Here is a 14,794-nt window from a genome sequence, read left to right on the forward strand (position 1 = left end):
CGCCGCCGCCGCCGCCGCCCGGGAACCGGGAGCCGGGCCGCCGTCATGCTGAGCCGGCTCGGGGCGCTGCTGCAGGAGGCCGTGGGGGCGGTGAGGCCGGGGACGCTGGGGCGCGCGGGGCCTGGGCCGGAAGGGCGGGCGCGGGGCCGGGGGAGGAGCCGGCCGGCGCGCGGGCGGGCGGAGGGCGCGGGCCGCCTCCAGGAAGGGACCCCAGACCCGGGCCGTGGTTCCCTTTCCCGGGCCTCCTCGCTCCCCCGCCGCGCCCCTCCCGCGCAGCGCTCCCCGCTTCCAGTGGCTTCTTTCCGTATCGCGCGTGTTCCCGGCTCTCTCCAGGTCGCTCCGGCCCCTAACCCTTCTCCCCGAATTGCTTCCTGTTTATTTCTCCTGCTCCCCGAGTCTCTCCCAATTCCCAAACTCCTCTGTGCCGAGTGTTCCCTAGTCACCCAATAGTTTCTTCCCAAAATTCCCCCCAAGGCCCCTCCCCCAGCTTGGGTGCCTTCCTCCTCCCCCACGCTCCTCCCTTCCTGGTCACCCGGCCTTAAAAAATAGCTGCCCCTTACCCTGGTTCCGAGCCCTCGGCCGCCTCCAAGACCACACTCAGGCGCAGTCTGCCCTCTCACCTTGGACTTGGGAAGTGCAGGCCCCGGACTGGCCAGGTCCCCAGGGAGGGTACAGATACAGTCCGGGGGCGGGGGGTGGGGGGTCGCCTGGCCCAGGAAACAGCCGTCTGCAGGGTACAAGCGCAGTTTCCAGAATGCTGTCTCAACGCCAGGTCAGCCCGAGCCCCACTGACCTTGAGTCAGGAGAGGCCAGCTGCGGTGCGGCCTAGGGCGGCCAGCGGGGACGAGGAGTGTGTGTTTCTGCCATTTTCTGTTGGGGTTGAAGGCTGGTGAGAGGCGCCCACGGCGGCTGTTCTCTTGGTTGAGCGAGATAAAAGTGCCGTTTAGATAGGGTAGGCGGGATGCCCTCCAGTTAAAGCAACCCTGCCAAGATTCTGCCTGTAAAGTTAACAATTCTTTTGTCTCACAGTATAAACCCTCCCCCTAATTGATCAGTTGAGTGTATCACATGTTCTCAGGAGAAACACACTTGGGTTCCATCCCCTTCCTTCCAACACACACACCAAATCGGAGCTTGTTACTGAGTGAAAACAGTCTCAGCCTTAAGCAAACTTGTGAAGAAAATGAAAAGCTTCTGCTCTTTCTCCTCTCCCACCTGCCCAGCCCTGCCCTCGTTGGTGTTCAGGAGCCTCCAGCCATCCCGCCTCAGGAGGGGGTTCCAGAATGATCTCTCCTCCCTTCCTCCCTTCCTCCCTGTCCCCAATCAAAATAGCTGTCATTTTAGAAAGTAATCTGACACTCCTTCATACCTCTCTGGGAAAGCTCCATACACAAGGTGGGTGGACTGGATAGACAGGACCCTAGCCCTGAGAAGTGAATTTCTAATGCTTCCTATGTGGAAATTTCAGTGTCAGTGGCTGCAGGAGTATTGCTGGTCAAGGGGGATATTTTTAGGCAGGTGATCTTAGGCCCCTCAGTATACAACATATAGATGACGCCCTGGAAGTTTGGCTGGCCTCGTGCGACCACCAGGAGAGATGGGGACCCCTCTCCCTCCCACCCGCAAGCTTGAGCATAGGTCTTCCCAGGGCTGGGTCACCAGGTTAAAACCCCCAGCAAGTTGCTTGACTCCTAGTTAAGGAGGAAGAGTGCTCCTTCCTGCCCTCTTCTGACAAAATAGAATAGCAATCTTTAGCGTTATTTGTAAATATAATATTATCTTTAAAAATTAATCATTTGGTGCAGTTTCCTTGGGCTGGAGTTACAGTAGCTAATAACAGATTCAGGTAAAGATTACCCCCCTGCTTTCTCAGCTCTAACGGTCTGTTTTGGCTAACGTTTGTTCTCCTGTTTCTCCTTTTCTTGCTGGATTTTTTTTTTTTTTTTTGGCTGCGTTGGGTCTTTGTTGCTGCGTGCGGTTTTTCTCTAGTTGTGGCGAGCAGGGGCTACTCTTCGTTGGCGGTGCACATGCTTCTCATTGCAGTGGCTTCTCTTGTTGCGGAGCACCAGCTCTAGGCGCGCGGGCTTCAGTCGTTGTGGCACACGGGTTTCAGTAGTTGTGGCTCGCAGGCTCTAGAGCACAGGCTCAGTAGTTGTGGCACACGGGCGTAGTTGCTCCGCGGCACGTGGGATCTTCCACGACCTGGGCTCAAACCCGTGTCCCCTGCATTGGCAGGCGGATTCTTAACCACTGTGCCACCAGGGACGTCCCTGGATTGTTGTTTTTTGATTGAAGTCCAGCTTAAGGCTTTAGGAGACTATAAATGAATTTTAAGGCTAGATGAGACCTCATCACAGGCTTGTGCGATGACTGTAGCGTGGTCAAGGGTCAGAGGGCTTTCCCAGAGACAAGGAACTACGGAAGGGGCTGAAGGAGCTTGCTGAGATATTTAGTAAATATCAGTGAGTGATCACTCTGTGCAGAGCCCTTTAGTGGCAGGCAGAAACAGAACCCTGGCCCCCAGGGAGCTCACAGTCTCCTGGAGAGATGACTGCTCACCCAACAATAACAGCATCACGCAGAACGTGATAAGATGCGGTCACTCCATATGGATGGTGTGTTTGGAACGACTGTGCGAGGTGCCACTCCTGTAAGAATCGTGGTCCCCACAGCGAACTTTGAGAGAAGACAAGACTGCCTGGGCCGCCAAGGCCGGGGGAATACTTCAAGGCCTCTGATTCAGTGTGATTGCTTCCTCCTCTTGTCATAATGGTCTGCTAAGCATTCATCCTGTGTCTGTCTCCTACACACCCGCCAGATGACTCTTCCTCACACAGTTCCGATGTCACTGACCTGCACCCGGCGGCCTGCAAAACAATAAAAAATTTAAAAAATTAAAAATAAAATCGGACTTCTCGGTTTGGCCAAGAAATTCAAGGCCCCACACGCTCATCAATCCATCCTTGGCCCCGACATGCTTTGCAAAGTTCCTTCTGCAGGAAATGTCTCTCCTGTTTCTCTAATTGTTGAAATCAGACCCAGCTCTTCAGGTTTTAGTTCCCGCATGACCTCGGTAAAGCCTCTTTGTTCCACTTGTTGGAAGTGACCCCTCTTCGCCCGAAGGTCATTCTCCACCTCTCCTATGTTCTCACACTACTTCAGTAGTTGAGTTATTCAGCATGTTTTATATTCTCTTCTCCTCCATGGCGTGTTTCTGGAGGACTGGCTCTTAGACAGCCTTGTATGGCTTGTAACATCAGGCGTGGTGTCTTGTACGTGGTAGGCACTCAACAGATACCTACTGAGTGAGTTATGGAAGGAGGAGACACCCCGTCCTGTGGTGCAGTAAAGCGTGAATTTAGAGATGCATCTGGGGACCGCAGAGATGGCTTTGTGGAGGTGGTGGCCCTGAGCTGGACCTCACTGGGGACTGCTAGGACCTAGACAGGTATAGGGGGATACGGGGCCTCCTGGACAGAGGAGTGGCCGGAGCAAAGACTAAGAGGTAGGGACTATGCGTTTTTCTTCAGCAAAAATTTACCCTGCAAGAATAGAGAAGAAATGTGCTTTTTTGGAGAAGTTTTTAGGGGAACTGGTTGTTACCAGTTCAAGGTTAGTTCCAGCTGGGGCATGGAAATGGAGAGAGCACTTTGGGAAAGGGGGGAGGTTCGGGGGTTGCTCACAGCAGATCAGAATCCCCCCCGGGGCGATCGAAGGAGTCAGGAGATGTGGACAGGAGCAGAGTGGAGAGGAGCTAGGGGTGCACGGCCTGCAGCCGTGGACGAAAGATGCAGCACATGATAAGTAAGGCACTTCCTTAATATTCCGCTAACGGTACCCATCTGGCTGAGCTGAGCTGTCGTGGCCTTCAACCCGGATTTTCAGACTCTCAGACCAAGAGGGACCTGAAAGCTTTGTCTTCGCCACATTTTCCATCTGTATCATTTTGATATTGTTTTGGGGGTGCTCTCCTGTTTCCCTCCATGTACCTCTGTTGTAGCATAACCACGATATATAGAAATGATCTGTTTCTGTGTCTGTTTCCCCTACCATCAGTCTTAGCTGCTCTGGGACAGGGGATGTAGAATCATGACATGTGCTCATGTCACAACATTTCCAGGAGGGAGAGGGGGTCTGAGGAGAGAAACCAGGAGATTGTTGGCAGATATGGAGACAATGTGCAAATGTCCTGGAGAAAACGTGTAACTATTCAATTTGAGAACCCAGGATCACAGTGCCTCCTCCAGGGCCTAGCACACGTCCGACACTTAGCAGATGGTGGAATGTCCTTTCTGATGAGTGCTGGTGGCGACCACTTAGGTTGTGTCTGCTCTCTCCACAGCGGGAGCCCAGCATTGACCTGCTGGAGGCCTTCGTGGAACACTGGAAGGGCATCACAAACTACTACATTGAAAGCACAGGTGAGGCCTGGTCTCCTTCCGCACAGGGATCCCTGGAGGGAGCAGGGAGGAAGGTGTGGGTGGAGTCACCCTGCAGCTCAGAGATGCAGGTGTCCTGAGGAAGGTGACATCCGCTGCTCAGAGTGGGGGCTGCCCCACCCTGACCTTCTGGGAGGGGACCTGTGTGAGGTAGGAGTGGGGACAGGGAGGCTGAGGTCTCACTAGCCTGACCCTGCAGCCCAGAGGTTGAATGCCACTTGCCCCCAGCTTCCAGTTGGGCAGAATGTCCAGGCCTTCAGTCCCCAAGTGCCTGGGCCCTGTGCCTAGGGCTTACTGATTAAAGAAAAGAAATGGAATAAATTCCTCTTTTCCGTGAGCCAACTTACAGGGCATTTCTCTTGTAGAGACCTGGCGAGGCATGTAGCACACCTGGTCCTTCTCCCCAGGCTGACGCTCTAAAAAGCCAAAGCCTTGGGTCATCTGGGCCCATCAGGATCACTCACTGAGGGGGCAGCGTCTCACTGGCTGCTTTGTAGTCAGTATGCTGGGATTGGTGGAGATGCACTGGTTGCCAGGTAACCTTTCCAGCATCCCTAGCCTTCCACCTCCTGGAGTTCAGACTGGGGTTTGATTCCAGCCTACACCTTTCCTAAAGGCTTTATTTCCAGCCTGAGCCAACCCAAGAAATTAAAAGTGGCCTTTGGACACTCTGAGGGACCCTCTGAGCGTTCTGTTAGACCAGGTTCCTCAGTCTTGGCACTGGTGACACCTGGACTGGATCATTCTTTGTTGTAGGGGGCTGGGGAGGTACACTGTGTGTTTAGCAGCAACTCCGACCTCTACCCACTAAATGCCAGTAGCGCCCCTTCCTTCCCCATTGTGATAACCAGAAATGGCTCTCCAGACATTGCCAGATATCCTGGTGAGCAGGGGCAAAATCACCCCCAGTTAAGAACAAATGCTTTAGACTGAAGATCCCCCTTTTTTTTTTAACTGAGATATAATGGACACATTAGGTTGGCCAAAAAGTTCATTTGGGTTTTTGTAGCATCTTACAGAAAACCTGAACAAACTTTTTGGCCAACCCCATATAATTGGTGTAATCAATTGAATATATTGATTCAGTATATGGAAATATGGAGAAATGATCACACAATAAGTCTAGTTAACATCTGTCACCACACAGAGCTACATTTTTTTTTCTTGTGATGAGAACTTTTAAGATCTTCTCTGTTAGCAACTTTTAAATATACAGTAAAGTATTATTAACTGTAGTCACCATACTGTACATTATATCCCCAGGACTTATTTTACATCTGGATGTTTGCAGCTTTTAGACTGAAGATCTCTTGACAGGGAGCCCCAAGCTACCAGAGACTAGGAAAAGATCTAGAACTGCCTTGGGTCCACCTGGGGCTTCACCTGGGCCCAATCCGTTAATTTCCAGACTGGTCCCTGGACCGGAGGTGCAGGGGTGGGCGAGGTGAGCTGCCCCGCTTAAAAGCCAGTGCTTTCAAGAAAAGCTAGGGGGTGCTCCAAGACCAGTCCCAAAGTACCAAAACTTTCTTTATAAAAATACTCTACCCTCTGAGACTGACTAAGAAAACCCCACTAATCAGCTTCTCCATCAGGACCTGGGCACTGTGCAGTGAGTTTGAGTCTGAACCCATGGTCATGCATGGATTTGTTGGTTTTTTTTTTTTTTTTTGCTTTGTAAAAAAAATAGAGTATTGCCTTCCTTGAGTATAAAAGAGACAGAAACAGGCCTCAGGAGGTTATCTGTTTGGAAGCTGATCGACGATGACTTCTAAATAATATAACAGAGACCCCTGAGTCCATAGCTTCTCACTCAGGCCCAGAGCAGGCCTGAAGCCCTAGCAGGTGTCCTTCTGTAGACCCCGAGGTTCAGAGAAAAAATGCTGCTGCTTTCCTCTCATAAAGTGCTGGGGCCTGCACACATGCTCCGTCAGAGGGCTGTATCCTGGGCTTCATTTAGGAGGTCTTTTGTCTTTTTAACTAGAGAGGCATCAACTGTAAACTTCCCTTTCCTCTGGTCTTTGACGAAAAGTGTTAACCTGGCCTGCTCCAGGCTGGCCTCCACCTCCCTCCACCCCCTAGGCCCTGTGGGCTTGACCCCAGCCAGCCAGAGTGCCCCTCTTCACCCCACCTTGTTTCCTGAATCTTGATTAGATGAAAACACCCCGGCCAAGAAAACAGATATTCCCTGGCGGCTGAAGCAGATGCTGGACATCTTGGTGTATGAGGAGAAGCAGCAGGCGGCGGCCGGTGAGGCGGGGCCGTGTCTGGAGTACCTACTGCAGCACAAGATCCTGGAGACCCTGTGCACGCTGGGCAAGGCCGAGGTGGGCAGGACCCCGCGCGCCTCTGGAACTTTCCACCGGAGCCGGTGTCCAGCAGGTCTATCTGTGCTCCCCACGGTGCCCACACTGGGGGCGGGGCACTGAGGCTGTCTCAGAACACCCTGAGGCTTCGGGCCCTTGCTTATTTGCTTTGGTGGCGCGTTCTTGCTGTCGTCGGGGTTGAGGACATGTTTCCTTTCGTTCAGTCCGTGTTCGTTCATTAAAGATCCACCGAGGACCGGCCGTGTGCCAGTCTGTGTCCTAGGCACTGGGGACCCGGCAGTGATTGAAACAGGCGAAAACTCTAGTGGGGAGAGGCAGGATAATCAAAGGAGCCCACGTATAGTATGTTCAGTAAAGACAAGGTTATGGACGAAAATAAAGCAGGAAGGGGGCGGGACTTCCCTGGAGGTCCAGTGGTTAAGACTGCGCTCCTGATGCAGGGGGCACAGTTGGATCCCTCGTTGCAACTAAGATCCCGCATGTGCGGCCGAAAAGAAAAAAGGGAAAAGCAGGAAGCGGGCTGGCAGCATAGAGGAGGCCAGTTTCCAAGCGTGAGGGAGGGAGGCTGGGGGAGAAGGCCCCTCCGCGCAGTGAGGGGAGGAGTGGTCCGGGTGGGGGCGTGGCCTCGCCGCCTGACTGACGGGCACTCTGTCCCCCGACCCGCAGTACCCGCCAGGCATGCGGCAGCAGGTGCTCCAGTTCTTCAGCAAGGTTCTGGCCCAGGTGCAGCATCCCCTCCTGCATTACCTCAACGTCCACAGGCCTGTGCAGGTGAGGGGCCCAGAAGCTAAGGGGTGTCTGGGGGTGAGGCCTATGCTTTCAAGAAAAGCTAGGGGGTGCTGCTCCTAGGCCAGTCCCAAAGCACCGGACCTTTCTCTCCAAAAACACTCCACCCTCTGAGACTCTCAGAAAGCCCCCAAATCCAGCTTCTCCATCAGGACTCGTGCCGCAGGTTTGAGTCTGAACCCATGGTCGTGCGCGGGGTTTTTTTTTTCTGCCGCCCCGTTCTTCCTTTTCTTCCCTGCCACCCCATTCCCCTCTGTCTCTGTCCTGCTCCGCTTCCAGAAACTTCTCCGACTTGGTGGGACAGTTCCTGGATCCCTCACAGAAAAGGAGGAGGTGCAGTTCACCACTGTCCTCTGCTCCAAGATCCAGCAGGATCCAGCCCTGCTCACCTATATTCTAGAAGTGAGCGCCTCTGGGGAACAGGAGCGGGAGGGCCCAGACCCCGGGGCAATCCCCCGTGGCCCTTCTGAAGAAGCAGAAGGCTGGAGCAGGCACCGGGGAGGCGCTCAGGCAGCTTCCCCTCCAGCTCCACGCTGAAGCCACCCACCCTGTATTCCCAAGGGGCCATCACGGGGCGTGGTCTGCACCACAGCCTGGCCTCACGCAGCCTCCCTTGCAGGGTAGAAAGACCGTCGGTAGGAAGGAGGCATCCAGAGAAGCCACCGCCCTGCCGAGAGAGGCAGCCGGCCTCAAGAATGAGGAGCAGCCCCACAGCAAAGCTCCTGACGGGGGTGCCTGGGGGGCCCGGGCCTTGAGCACCCAGCTGCCTGCTGAGACCGAGGAGCCAGATGGAGGCACTGGGGAGAGCAGCCTCATCACCTCGCTGATTGGCCTGTGCAAGAGCCAGGTGCCGGCTGCCGGGACGCAGGGAGCAGGGATGGGGAGGGCGAGTTGCTGGGAGGGCACTTGGGGGCTCAGCCGCACGTCACTGAAGTCATACCCTTATCCCCTAGAAAGGTCGGGTGGCCCTGAAGGCCCAGGAGAACCTGCTGGTCCTGGTAAGCGTGGCTTCCCAGGCCACTGCCACCTACCTGGTGCAGAGCAGCCCTTGTTGCCCTGCCATCGTCGAGCACCTCTGCCAGCTGTACCAGTCCCTGCCCAGCTTCCTGGACCCCGCAGACATTGCCACTTTAGAGGGCATCAGCTGGAGGTAGGCGCTTGGCCAGGGAAGGCTGGGCTGCATCTTCAGGGGCTGGAAGCCCTGCCCGTCCGTCATCTTCCCCGGTGGTGGCTCTTCTTGTTTTCCAGGGGGGATGGGGACCCCTGCTGGCCGCCGTCTTCCTGAGGTTACAGCCCATGCCCAAGGGCCTTCTCGCCTTCCAGGAAAGCATCACTTTGGCTTCTGCCCTCAGAGCCCCCAGTAGAACTGAGCCCCAGCAACAGAGGTTCTAGGGCTGAGGGCAGAAAGGCCCAGCTTCCTGGACGTAGCTGAAGCAGGCCTCCCAAACCTCCCTCGCTCTCCCTCAGGTTACCCAGTGCCCCGTCTGATGAGGCTTCCTTCCCCGGCAAGGAGACCTTGGCTGCCTTTTTGGGCTGGTTTGATTACTGTGACCACCTCGTCACAGAGGCACACACGGTGAGTGGCGTGGGCGATGGCAGGGCTCTCTTGGGTGTCCCCCGCTTCATGGTGTTCTGTCTGTGTCTCTACTTCAAGGCCCCAGGGGGGTCTCTTGGGAGCTGGGTGGGGCCCGGGGTCAGCAGAGACCCTCTGCCTGTTGTTAGGTTCTGTGCAAGGACACAGCTGTTTCTCAGTGGAAAATTGTCGATCGGAGGTAAAATGTGTTTGAGACGTGCTCTTTGGCGCCCAGGTGGTTTCGGATGCCTTGGCAAAGTCCGTGGCTGAGAAATTATTTGTGGAGATTCTGCAGCCCCAGCTCCTGCACGTGTAAGTTCTGTGCAGTTCCCTTGGGCGTAGCCATAGTCTGGGCGAACCGCCCACCCCACCAAGCCCCTTCCTGCGCCTGAGACCAGGGACCTCCTTGTCCAGAGTCATGGGAGTCTGTGGGCTCCATCAGTTGATGTTTGCCTGTTCCCCTGACACACTCGTGGCTCAGAGCTACGTGGGCTAACAAAGGCCTCCCACCCTTGGACTCTAGGACCTCAAGAGGGGTGGGGTGTGAGCAGAGAAATACCAGCCGAAGATGCAAGGGAACCAGGAAAGGGTGCTGCCCCCTACACCCCTTCCCTCCCTGCTCCTACTCTGGTCTCGCCTGCCCCGCCTGGCTCAGCGCGCCCTCCCCGTAGGTCTGAACAGAGCATCCTGACCTCCACCGCCCTGCTCACCGCCATGCTGCGCCAGCTCCGCTCCCCTGCGCTGCTGCGGGAGGCCGTGGCCTTCCTCCTGGGGAAGGACCAGCAGCCTGCAGCCCCCGAGGACAGCCCTCGCACCCTGGGCGGCCACCTCATCAGGCACTGCGACCACCTCTCTGATGAGGTGAGGCGGGCAGGCCCTCCTCTCTAACCGCTCCCTGGCCCCCAACCCCTGCCCAAGGGACTTCCTGAAGCTTCTTCCCATTCGCATTAGCTTTCCAGGTGGTTGAGGCCATTGAAATCCAACTCCCCACCCCCACCCCCAGCCAAAAAAAAAAAAAGCAGAAAAAGGCAGTGACCCAGTGATTGGTAGCCAAACTGCTTTTGTCATGCAGTTAATCTTCTGTGATCACATACTTGTGATGGCACTTTTTATCTTACAAAATGTTTTTATATTCATTTGGCTTGTTTGAAGCTGACAGCTCCGGGCCATTTTTTAGACATGGAAACTAAGGCTCCGAGGAGCCAGTGGGCTTGCCTGATACCACACCTCAAATTAGTAATGGGACAGGGACCAGCCAGACTTCTGGTTCCTGGGCCAACACCCATCTGCTCCCCTTAAAACCTGCCACCATAGCCCCCGGCTGGAGGAGGTGAGCCCCTCCTAGGGGGACAACTCTTATCTGGGTGAGCACTTCCCAGGCACCCCTAGAGGCTGGGGTGGGGAAGGGGTGTCCTGCTGACCGCTTCTTGTCCCAGATCAGCATCGCCACGCTGCGGCTGTTTGAGGAGCTGCTCCAGAAGCCCCACGAGCAGATCATCCACAGCCTGATCCTGTGCCACCTCGAGGGCCGCCCTTACGTGGCCCGGGGCTCGCCCGAGCCCGAGAGCTACGAGGACACCCTGTAAGTGAACCTCAGTGCCTCGGGGAGGCCTCGGCCCGTTCGGGACCCCCCCACCGGCCCCCAGCACCTCACACCAGTTCCTGCGTTCACTGGCGCCTCGCTTGTCTGCCCTGGCACAGAGATCTGGAGGAAGACCCCTACTTCACGGATGGCTTCCTTGACCCCAGCTTTCAACCCTCCATGAAGCCTCCCCCTGCCCCTGTCACCAACCCCGATGGCAAAACAGCGGTGACCGAGATTGTCAACAGGTAGGAGAGGTCAGGAAGTCTGAGCCACCTGAGTTTTGCTCCGTCTTTGGCCACAGCCCTGATGGGGTGCAGCCGGGAGAGTGCTCCCTCGGGGCTGGAGGTGGAGCGGGGAGAGCAGGGCGGCCCAGGCGGGGACACCTCCACACCGAGGGTCCTGTCTCTCAGTTTCCTCTGCCTCGTTCCTGAGGAAGCCAAGACCTCGGCTTTCCTGGAGGAGACCGGATATGACACGTACGTCCACGATGCTTACGGACTGGTGAGTGTCAAGGCCTCTGCCGGTGCCCAGTTCTCGCCGCTCAGAGCGCGGGGTTAATACACTCTGCCTCTGCGATCTCCCGCCCGAGGTGCTCCCAGCTCTGGCCAAGTGCCCGAGCCCCACCTGCCTGCGCGGCTCCCTCTGTCTGCTGGTGCCTCCTGACCACTGAGTCCACCTCTTTTAACTCTCCCCTCCTGTTTCAGTTCCAGGAGTGCAGCTCCCGAGTGGCACCCTGGGGCTGGCCCCCAGCTCCCGCACCCCTGGACCCCCATGAGCCTGAACGGCCTTTCTTCGAGGGTCACTTCCTCCGAATGCTGTTCGACCGCATGTCCCGGATTCTAGAACAGGTGCCCGACAGGGCTGGGCCCCTGCCACAGGGCGAGGGCCTCTGGAGTCCTTCAGGAGAGCAGGGCCCAGCCGTGGGGGTCCAGTCAGCTTCTCTTTTCTGGCCCCACGACCCCCCTCAAGCCCCACCTTTCCCCAGGCGGGAAGCCCCGTCTCGTCTCTGCTCCACACGCCCTGACGTGCCCTGGTCCTCAGCCCCAGGGAACCCGTGACACACACATCACATGCATCTCCAACCCCCGCGCGTGTTCACACTGGCCAGGTGCCTTGCTGGGGGGTGGGGGGCGCAGGAGTGCTCACCGCCTGTGCCAACCCTCGCTTGTCCACCGTGCTCCCCACAGCCGTACAGCCTGAACCTGCAAGTGACCTCAGTCTTGTCCCGGCTCGCCCTCTTCCCACACCCCCTTATCCACGAGTACCTCCTGGATCCCTACATCAACCTGGCCCCTGGCTGCCGGAGCCTGTTCTCTGTGCTCGTCAGGGTAAGGATGCCCAGGCCAGAGGGAGCATGCCAATGCTGAGGACAGGAAGGGAGGGGGACAGGATGGGGGTGCTGGGGGCTGCAGGAGTGGGCACCCTTGCCAGCGCCAGGGGAAAGCACTGGTACCACCCCCTCCCATGGTGCAACAGAGCCAGGGACCCTGCGGCAGTGTCGCTGGTCTCCTCCTCAGTCCCCTCTTGTTCCCACTCTAGGTGATCGGGGACTTGATGCAGAGAATTCAGAGGGTGCCCCAGTTCCCAGGCAAACTGCTTCTGGTGCGCAGGCAGCTGATGGGCCAGGTCCCCGGGGAGCAGTAAGTAACAGAGGGAAGCGGGTGCCCAAGGAAGAGCCCCGGGGTGGGAAAGCTAGGGCTTCCGGGTGGGGGAGGCGCCAGGCCGGGGACAGAGGAGGGCCCGTTGCTGAGGCCTGTGGTCCCTCACAGTCAGAGGTGGCTGCCGCCGGGTGACCCCTCACAGACACGGGCATACCACGCTGGCACGCTCCCCACACCTCCCAGCCGTGACCCCCGCCATGTTGTCTCCTTCAGGCTGGACCACCAGACCCTCCTCCAGGGCGTGGTAGTCCTTGAGGAATTCTGCAAAGAGCTGGCTGCCATCGCTTTCGTCAAGTTCCCCCCACATGGTCCTCCCCTGCGCTTCTCTGAACCCCCGGAAGGGCACGTCTGAACCGGGAGCGTGACACCTCTGCCCAAGAGCTGCCTCCCACCTGGCACTGCTGCCGCCGCTGTCCTCCCGCGGCGGGGGCTTGGCTCCGTCTCCTTCACATCCCGGGGACCTCTGCCTGGGGGGAGGTCTGGGCTTCCACTCTCGGGTTAACTCAAGACGACCTTGGCCTTTTGGCTCCACCGGACTGGGTTTCAAGGAGTGGGTCTCCGAGGTATCAGAAGCCAAGTAGCAAAAGAGGTGGCTTTCTGGGCAGCATGGTGTCCTCGGGGCCTTCTCTGGGGAGCTGGGTGACGGCCAGGTGAGCCCCCAGGCCCAGAGCTTCATGTGTCCTGTGCCTGTCACCTGTCTCTGGGGGCCATCTGTGGCGAAGGCCAAGACCTGAGACTCATTCCAGGGGCACGAGGGGGAGTGAGCTGATATAGCTCTGAGGCTGGTCAGGACCACAGGCCGAGAGCTGCGGGCACGACCCTGTCTGCCACACCAAGTACCATAGATGCCGCCGAGACTTGACGTTTTCTCTCCTGCCTTCTTGGCTTAACCCTTGGGGAAGCGGCAGTGGACAGCAGGGGAAGCCCCTCTTCCCGCTCAGCCCTCCTGGAGACTGTTGCACAATTCCCAACAGCCTCATGGCAAACGCCCAAAGCATGCTCCGCGCCCAGGTGGGGGCAGCCGCTTATGAGAAGCTTGATGCAACTGCAGCCAGGGTGGGAGAGGGCCTGGGGAGCCCGGGGGGCTGGATGCCAGGCTCCAGCTCCAGCTGGTTTCTCTCTGGCGCCTTCTGAGCCTCTCTCGGCAGGTCCACGACACCTGGGCAGAGGGGCTCAGAGACCGGGGGAGGCCAGGCCTTGCCTTTAGCATCCTGCCAGGGTTCTCCATGGAATTCAATCCCAGCGGTGCTGGAAGCTTTGGGTCCGGGTGAGGCTAAGATGCTCACCGGACCGTGGGCCCCCCCGAGGCCTGGCCGGGGAGGGGGGCTGGGTCACAGGCAGCCAGCTGGTCATGGTGTGGTTCTCCCTGCATGACCTCCACGGCTGGGGCCGCCACCCCACCCGGCCCGAATCTGTCTCAACCTGCAGGAGCACCCAGGCGGCGCCAGGCATTACCTCACAGCAAACTGCAGTTGCTGGCTTCACTCCTGGGCAAGGAGGAGCAGGCCAGAGCTCCACTAGCTTCATTTTTCTGCCCATGCTGCTTCTAGAAGCCGTCCACAGGTTGCCAAGAGGTGACGTGAAAGAGGAGGAAACTCAATGACCTCTACCTCTCGCATCCCTCCAAGCTGGGGAAGATTTAACTGCTGCTCCGGAGGACACTGTCCACGTGCCTGTGCCTGCACGCGTGTGTGCGCACGTGGGCGTTGGGTGTGGGACGGGAGCAAAGCTCAGCGGGCGAATTGGGTCTGGACTCTTCGATTCAGAAAACGTCTGAGCATCCGGGAGTCAGACACTCTGCTCCCCAGTGCACTCGGGCACTCGCACGGTGTCCCCGCTAGACAGCACGGCAATAAATGGTGTGGTTGTGTGGACACAGCTGCCCTGTTCTCCTGCACCCTTTGTGTCCTCCCGCCCAGGGCTCCACTGCTGATTCAGGCCCATCTTCCTAAGGAAGGCGAATTAAATTCCTTTTCCAGCACAGGGGTGTATGAGGGCAGTGTGTGTGTGGTGGGGGCCGGAGTGGTAAACAGAGACAGGCTCTGGCAGTGCAGATCTGATGTTCCCTGGTACCTACCAGGAACCAGCCTCTCTTGGCCAAGCAGCACTGTTTTTGCGCGGCTTGTCTACAGCTGAGAGCCAGCAGCCCTGGAGACACCACGAGGGAATGGGCCACCTGAGGCATCTGTATGCAAGTCTCCTTTTTGGTGTTGATGTGAGCGGTAGGACTGCTTTAATGGTGAACAGTGGGCCTGATACTTTAAAAAATCTTGTCCCTAAGTGTATACATGTGGCGACCCTCTGAGGGGGGTTCCCAAGAGCACTCCAAGGCAGGGAAGATGAAGATGCAGGGTGAGGCCTGATCCGTGGCTTTCGCCTCGTTGCTTTTTTTTTGGGGGGGGGGCGGGACGTGGGCCTCTCACTGT

General features: G+C 57.4%; 1 protein-coding gene across 3 annotated transcripts; it reads left to right on the forward strand.

The window, feature by feature from the left end:
• FHIP2B (FHF complex subunit HOOK interacting protein 2B) lies at nt 1-14,351 on the forward strand. Of its 3 annotated transcripts, none has more exons than XM_081237698.1 (17): nt 1-90; nt 4,343-4,421; nt 6,591-6,763; nt 7,430-7,534; nt 7,829-7,951; nt 8,169-8,396; nt 8,503-8,699; nt 9,017-9,125; nt 9,358-9,434; nt 9,794-9,983; nt 10,559-10,704; nt 10,824-10,952; nt 11,118-11,208; nt 11,412-11,555; nt 11,895-12,035; nt 12,247-12,347; nt 12,582-14,351. In XM_081237698.1, exons 1-17 carry the CDS (start codon nt 46-48, stop codon nt 12,718-12,720), a joined length of 2,217 nt encoding a protein of 738 aa, XP_081093824.1. In that variant the 5' UTR covers nt 1-45; the 3' UTR covers nt 12,721-14,351. The 3 variants fall into 3 exon arrangements, with proteins under 3 accessions (XP_081093824.1, XP_081093826.1, XP_081093825.1); XM_081237700.1 differs by lacking the exon at nt 1-90 and adding an exon at nt 5,703-5,883 and having other exon boundaries at nt 4,342-4,421; XM_081237699.1 differs by lacking the exons at nt 1-90; nt 4,343-4,421 and adding an exon at nt 4,897-4,975.
• Nucleotides 14,352-14,794: the final 443 nt, after the last annotated feature.

This window comes from Mesoplodon bidens (genome assembly GCF_964165515.1).
Source record: "Mesoplodon bidens genome assembly, chromosome: 6".
Lineage (NCBI taxonomy): Eukaryota > Metazoa > Chordata > Mammalia > Artiodactyla > Ziphiidae > Mesoplodon > Mesoplodon bidens.